The sequence below is a fragment of the Hipposideros armiger genome, unplaced genomic scaffold, assembly GCF_001890085.2.
Source record: "Hipposideros armiger isolate ML-2016 unplaced genomic scaffold, ASM189008v1 scaffold_741, whole genome shotgun sequence".
NCBI lineage: Eukaryota > Metazoa > Chordata > Mammalia > Chiroptera > Hipposideridae > Hipposideros > Hipposideros armiger.
In genome coordinates, this window is record NW_017732091.1 from 241,239 (window position 1) to 248,576 (window position 7,338).

Below are 7,338 nucleotides of genomic sequence, written 5' to 3' on the forward strand. Positions count from 1 at the left end.
GGAGAAATAGTAGAAAAGATGGAAGGGGTGAGGAGTGAGGCTGGGGAATGAATTAGGATGGAGAGGTGCGTGGAGGAAATAGAGGCAAAGGAGAGAAAAGAACAGCCGGAAAGGTAGGAAAACCAGTGGCGCAGAGTCACAGAAGCCAATGGAGGTGGAGTTTGACAAAGGAGAGAATGGAAGTGCTGAAGGCTCTATATATCGGGGTCAGATGGGGAGACAGACACCAGGAAGCGTGAAGAAAATCTAAATCAAACTAAAGCAGAAAATTTGGATTAACTACTAACCATAGAAGATAATAAAAGGCTCTAGGCCAGGTTTTTAATGTGTGTGTGTAATTTATGTCTTAAAAAGTATGATAGTATTTGAAAAGATAATAGCAGTGTCCTTTTAGCCTCCTAGTCTTATTCCCCAGAGACAATCACTGTCGATTCTTGGAGATGTTTCACTATATTCTTAAATAATGTGCTCATCTTACCACTTCTTGGTGATAACGTTTGGACATTTACTGACTTTCTGTTATAGAAGATGAGGATGTGGTTCTCTGAAGCCTCTAGCCTCTTCTCTGCATCTTTCAGAAATCATTATTACAAATTTTAGTGAAATTGTTTACATAATTTGGATAGTGTAAATGTTCTTATTACACACACTGTGTGCTATGATTGTGTTTCCTTTGGTAAAATTTAGTGTTTTCCCTGGAGATAATGATCACCTGGTTTTTTGTTTTTTTTTAAACTGGCAGACCGTTCCATACCCATGTCTTCCATCCTTTGCCATATTTGTCATAGGCCTTCGGAAAGATGATCTATCGATTCCATTTTTATCCCCTGGAGATTTCCCTTCAGAGCCCTCTTTCTCTTGCTCTCCTCTGGATTAATTGCTCTTTGGGACCCTTTTTCATTCTAGAATTTCCTTATCTCCTTTCCTCTATTAGAGTCCTTGTCTGCTGGGTCCCATTTTGTCCCCTCTACTGATTCACTTTCTAGGTTTGCTGAAGCACCACCTCTGGTAACTTTTTCAGAAAGATCCCATGGAAGACAAATTTGTTTTGAGTCATTGCATATCAGACAATGTCTTGATTCTCTCCTCACATTTGATGGGTAGTTTGGTTGGGCACAGAATTCTGGGTGGGACATCATCTTCAGTTTTGAAGGCATGCTCCAAGGGGCAGATAGGAACCACAGAGTCACTGCTGGGCATATGAGGGAGCCACATAAGTAAAGCTGAGGCTGGAGTGGCCATGTGTAGGCTGTGCCAGAGTAGCAACAGCAGGGGAGCGGGCACAAAAAGGAGATATGCAGAGGTGGGAGGGAGGCTTTGCTGCCCCAGAGAGACAGACAGGAACTGTTTAGGGTTCTGTTGGCTTTCTGGTTTCTGATTCCAGAAACCAACTCCTGGGGGGGCCCGCCATACTTGCTTTATTATTTTACCCCTATAATCTATGGCAGTTTGAATGGGTTTCTGGTTTCTTACAACTAAATATTCTTTAAGACAGCCATCCATTTTATCTCAAATCCATTCCTCCGTCCCAGCCTGAAGGCTTAGTACCTGTATTTAGAAACACAGCCACACCTCAGAGAGAGCTCCGATCGGCGAATCAGGAGGCCGAAACCCCAAGCCTCTCATCTGCTTTGACTGGCACTGGTCAGTGAGTGACCTTGGACAAGTTGCTTTACCTCCTTGTGATTCAGTCTCAGCGTCAATAAAAATGGGACGGCTACCTCAGTAAGGTTTTTTAAAATGAAGGACAAAATGAGGTTACCTTTGTATTCATGCTTTGAGGAAAGCATTTACCAGTGGGAGTGATGGAGAAGGGTTGAGTCATGGAAAGGACACTCCCCCAAGCAACTAACTGCCTATAAATACAACTACTTCTGTCTCCAGCTGTGGACCCTGCTTATGTCCCACCTGGTGGTATTAGGGACATCAGGAGCTCACCTGTGACTAAAACGGAGAAGAAACGGCCCTGGAGGCGGACATCTGGCTTCTGGCTGCTGGCACAACACTGGTAGGTCCCACTGTCCGGCGGCGTGGCTTGGTCAATGGTGAACACCAGCTGAGATGATGTTTCGCTGACACCATCTGTCCCAGAATCCCGTTTCAGCCTCAGTTGCTCCAAGCTGTTCTCTGGGGAACAGTCCCCAGACTTGTCCTTGCACAAAAACACGGTAACCCCCTCCGCCTCTTCTTTCTTATGCAGCAAAGTACAGATAAAGCTCAGTTGCTTGCCCTCCTGGGAATACGAGCTGAGGATCTGCATGCATCCTGGAATGGGAAAGGAGGAATTGACCACGGGAGGCCAGGCATACGTGGTAAATGATTCACTTATGTGTAAATGTTGAGGCAGAGATGGGGGCTACCCCGTGGACATTAAATACCACCCTGCGAGTTATACCGATATCTGAGGGAGAACTGCAATCCCAGCTATTCAGGAGTTATTTGTATTTTATTTCTATTCTCCATCTGGAACTTTCATAAAGCACTTTAACAACTAAAGTGCTCTTGTGTATATCTAATCCTCGATATAGCCTTAGACACAGGTGTTCTTGTTCCCTTTTTATAGATTAACAAACTGAGGCACAGAGTGGTTACTTGGGTTGCCAGAGTTGACAAATACTGTGGTACCTAGATTTCATAAACTTAAGAGTGTATAAAATCCTGTAGGAATCTTAGACCAAGGGACACATTACCAGACCCTTTGCAGTGACAGAATGCCTGATGAGGTGGGCAATAGTATTCTGATAAAAATGAAAAACTACATTTTCCACCTTGGTGTCAAGAAGGGTGGGTCCTTTTCTTCCCCACTAGAAAAAAAATCATGGGCTGCTTCTGGGCTCCTCACGAGTCCAGGATTCTCCCTGATGGCTGTCCCTGCCCTGAGGATCCTGGGATGGGTTGTCCTCACCACCGAGCTGGATGTCCACAACTGCCAGCAGGATGGCCAGGCCAAAGCAGCCTCTGCCTGGCGCCATCAGCATCCTGCACGATGTCAGCAGCTCCAAGAACTCGAAGCAAATGTTGACTCTGTGATGTCCTAGGCCTCGCTTTCCTGAAAGCACAGGGGGAGTCCTAAACAAGGTCTTTCACGGCCCCAAGACCACCTCTCCATCCCAGGCGCTAGCTTTGGTTGGCTAGAGTCTGAGGGAGGTGGAGGATGGCTGAGAGTCCAGTTGGCTGGGAAGTGAGGTGTAGTCGAGAGAAGAGGGGGGTAGAGAGATGAGACAGAGACACTGAAAGCTGTGTTTTCAGATTTTTTTCTAAGTTAAATTGGAATGCTGAGTCAAAGAATATGAACATTAAATTTTTTTCTACTGTATACTATCAGATTACTCTCTAAAATGGTGGTCAAGATTAACATGTTCAACAAAAATGTTTGATGATGTACATTTCTCCATGAGCTTGCCAGCACTGGGTATTATCTATCTTTCATTTTTGCCAACCTGAGGGATGAAAAATTAGATCTCACTGTTTCATTTTGCACTTCCATGACGAGTGAGGGTGAAGAGCGCTTAATGTTTATTGGTCATTAACATTTCCTCTTGTGTGAATTCATGTTCACATTCTTTGCATTTTTTTTTCAATCAACTTGTAGGATCTTTCTGTATGTTAGAGATATTAACCTATCTACCATTTTTTTAATACAAATATTTCCTCCCAATGTGTTGTTTGTTTCGACTTTGTTATTCTCCATAAGGAAAATGTACATTTGTATGCAATTAAATACAATATATCTGTCATTTAAATAATCTGTTTCCTGTATTAAGACAGTTTCCCTCAGGCTGAGGTTATAATTTTCTTCCAATATTTTTATTATTTTACCTTTTATATTTATATCTTTTAACCCTAACTAAGAAAAATTACCATGTGTTAAAAAAAAAAACCCAAAACCAAAAACCCAAATTGAACAAAAACCAGGTCAAGGAAACACCCAATTTTCATCAATAGGGAAATTGTTGATCTAAGAACATGATATTCTTTTCCTTTTTTTAAGTCTTGTGTTTTGATGTATCTCAGCCACGTTTACGAGTGTTCTTCATAAAGGTCTTGTCCATTTCTTATTAAGTTTATTTCTGAATATTTTATATTTTTGCCACTATTGAAAACGTCGTCATCTTTTTCCCATTTTATTTTTGTTTCTCTGTGTCATTTTTCTTTTATCTCATTTATTATATTTTTAAACTGTTTATTGTTGTTCCTATGTGAAAGACTGTTGATTATTATATATTAATGTCATATCCAGCTGCCTTCCCTTACTCAATTCTGTCATTATCATAATTTTTCAGTTGACCCTCTTGGATTTTCNGGAAGAAACAGGATGTATTATGAGCTGTGTCTTATTGCTGAAGCTGCAGTTGTGATCTTGTGCAAATCTGATCCTGGTGGAAATGGGGAGGGAGCCAACCTTTGACCTCCTCACTGCAAGGTAGGACAAACAAAGAAGAAACAGATGCCATAAAAAATTGAAGGTAGGTTTTGCAAGGATAGCACTGAATGGTTGGCACCGTGATAGGACAAGGATACTCACGGAAATGAGTCATGAGCTGAGGGAGGCACAGAGATCCAGGAACTCCCCATCCTTTCACCACTGAGATGACTACTCGATTTAACGTGACCCCCTCAGGCCTGAGAAAATGTGTGTACTTTTGTTTTGCTGAACGCTACCTCTTCCATAATTCTGCTAAGTCTCGAGTTAGGGAAGGAGGATAAAGAAAATGAAGGAATTATCAAAATTGCATTCTTCTCTTCACCTGACTGGAGAAGGGAAAGGAGCTTAGAGATTTTTTGCTCTAGCATAACTGGGGAGTCGGGGTAGTAAGTGGTGGTAGAGTGTATGGCCAGGCTCAATGCCCTCTTTATAGAGTTTTCTATATGAAGAAATAAAATTCATTTTACTAACAGTAGCCTAACCATCTGAGGGAATTTAGATTTAATAAAGAATTATGTCTCAAACGTCAGACTGCTTGATATTTACCAGGTTCCCCTTGAAAAGTGGCATAGGCGACATTTGCCAGGGCCTTGCTAAGGATCACAGATAAGGTCTGTTTTCTTCTGATTATTTAAGGGGCTGGAAGAATGAGAGGAAGCAGCCTCCGAGTGGGGAGGGTGGTGAAGGAGTCCGAAGCTTATGGATGATAGCAGGTAATTGCTGAGGGCACAAGGTCTTAGAGTGAGGAGGACCTAACCATTCCTGTGAACCTGGGCGACATTTAACCTGTTGGTACCTGTTTTCTGATGTCATCAGGGAACTTTTGCCTGAAGGGGTTGTTTGAGGTTGTAGGATCACCGTTATGTAAAGCCTAAGCCATCATACAAATTCTTGGAACAAATTTATGAAGAGCCTACATGTGCCTGCTGCTGTCTATTTTGGGGGGTAAGCAAGACAAAAGCCCCAGTATTTATACAGCTTACATTCTGGTGGCACTTGAAACGCTGGTTACTGATTTGAGGAAAACCTAAATAAAATGGAATTCAGAATGCCAAGGACAGAAGAATCGGCGTGAATCACTGATGATGTAAAAATGTCATGGTAAATCGTGGCAAGGGCCAGTCTTGTTATCTAATGGGGAGAAACCTGATTCATAGTCATAAACGGCGCTCAGAGGACTGACTCATCTAGAAGTGTTTAATAGACTCAATCTGGCCGTCAGCCTTCGCCGAGGAGCTACATTGTTCAAAACCCACTTCCAGACCCAGTCTGCCTCTTGCCCTGTTCATTGTTACGTACTGGCCTCAATTTGTAGCCCTCTGATCATCCAGCAAGTAGAGGCAGCTTTATTTACCTGCCTCTCCCCCAGGCCTTTCCTCATAGGTCTGACCACCTTCCCAATGGAAAGTGATTCATCCATCTTTCCCTGGTTAGTATGAAGACTTGAGTCCCTTGGGATCCCTTGTTTCCTGTGGGCAGCCTGGGCTCAAGGAGCACTTCCATCTCCCACTCGGCCTCCTTTCCAACCTTGGAGAAGAACCAAGATGTCAAAGGTATAGCGCCCTCATTGCTTGGGGTGGTTAAGGTTTATCCGAACATACCTTGAAGGGCCACCAGGCTGGTCACCAGTATCACCCAGAGCTTTTCTTGCCGGAAGCCTGAATTGAAAGCGCCTTTACTATGGCTGAACTCATGGTGCCCTGTTTGTTTCAGTCCTGTCACTGTGGAGTTCCCCGTCTCTGGTTCAAAAGAGAATCAGTGGATCAGAGGAGGGTTTCAGAAGTAGTAGTACCCTCTTTTGCATCACCTCAGAACATCATTTGGTCTCCAAGTATACCTCAGTATAATCCATTGCCCAAATAAGTTTTTTTTAAATTAATATTTGTGGGTTATGATGTGCTTTAGCAGCAATGAATAAATATAGAATTGACTGTCACACTGGGGGTGCAAAGAAGGCTACCTTGAAGGAACTCGAAAGTCATGCCAGAGAAGCAGCTAGTAATTTCGTCACCTTGGACTTGGGTGTTCCTGGATCTCATTTGAAAACCATCTTCTGGAGCGGGTCAAGCGGTTTCAGCCTGTTTAACCCTGGGCTTTGGAATAGATCTGGATTTTTATTCACCATTTACTAGCTGAATGACCTTAAAATGAACCTTTGAGCCTGAGTTATCACATAAGAGGAGTACCTTTCTCAAAAGGCCATGAATATATAATGAAATAATATATCACTTAACACAATGCCTGGCACACAGTAAATGGTAGACATTGCTTATTGATGTGTTACCTGTCTGGCCTTAATGAGTTTCATCTTACAAAAGGAACCTTATTTCCACATTTGGTGAACATGTTTAGGTGCTGACTCAACTATGTGGAGAGGATGAGAAAGGCATTGTGTAGAAATATTAAGAGGACATGAATACTAGATTTCAGAGAGCAGGGGCTTTGTTGTACCCCCATTTTGTTCTCCAAGGCTTAGCACTGGACCTGGGGTGTACAACAGTATGGATTTGTTAGATGAACGAAAGTATTAGAATGAAACTTGATAGAGCTCCAGTACCAGGAGGAAGTAATTTAGACTGTCCCATAGACAGTGAACAGACATGAAAACTGAGTGATAGTGTGTCATGTACAAATTAGCATTTCAAAAAGGCGTCTGGTGGCAGTATGGATAGGAGGCAGAGACAGCCTTAGAGGTAATGGACCATTTATTAGGCATCAGCTCAGTGCCAGGCCCTGAGATAGGTGTGGAAGATAAATGAATAAAATGCAGTTGGATCTCAAGGAGCTTACCAGTTAGGAGACTATTGGAATGTTTTAAGTGTGAAGTGATGACCTGGACAAGCTTTGGAAAGAGGAACGAAAGTGGGAGGGAACTAGTAGTACTTAGTCACTGGATCGGGGAGGAGAAAAAA

General features: G+C 42.7%; 2 protein-coding genes across 2 annotated transcripts in view; one reads left to right on the plus strand and one right to left on the minus strand.

The window, feature by feature from the left end:
• The window catches only part of RNF115 (ring finger protein 115), a 67,470-nt gene extending 63,590 nt beyond the window's left edge, over positions 1 to 3,880 (plus strand). The window contains exons 10-11 of the transcript XR_002122271.1: positions 1,885 to 2,008; positions 2,201 to 3,880. The gene's annotated coding sequence lies outside the window, so the exon portion shown is untranslated. The remainder of the gene's footprint in view (positions 1 to 1,884; positions 2,009 to 2,200) is intronic.
• Positions 1,887 to 7,338, minus strand: part of CD160 (CD160 molecule) — a 16,726-nt gene continuing 11,274 nt past the window's right edge. Inside the window, exons 3-4 of the mRNA XM_019627802.1 lie at positions 2,906 to 3,049; positions 1,887 to 2,265 (exon numbers count right to left, since the gene is read on the minus strand). Coding sequence (XP_019483347.1) covers positions 1,898 to 2,265; positions 2,906 to 3,049 — 512 coding nt within the window. The 3' untranslated portion in view covers positions 1,887 to 1,897. The remainder of the gene's footprint in view (positions 2,266 to 2,905; positions 3,050 to 7,338) is intronic.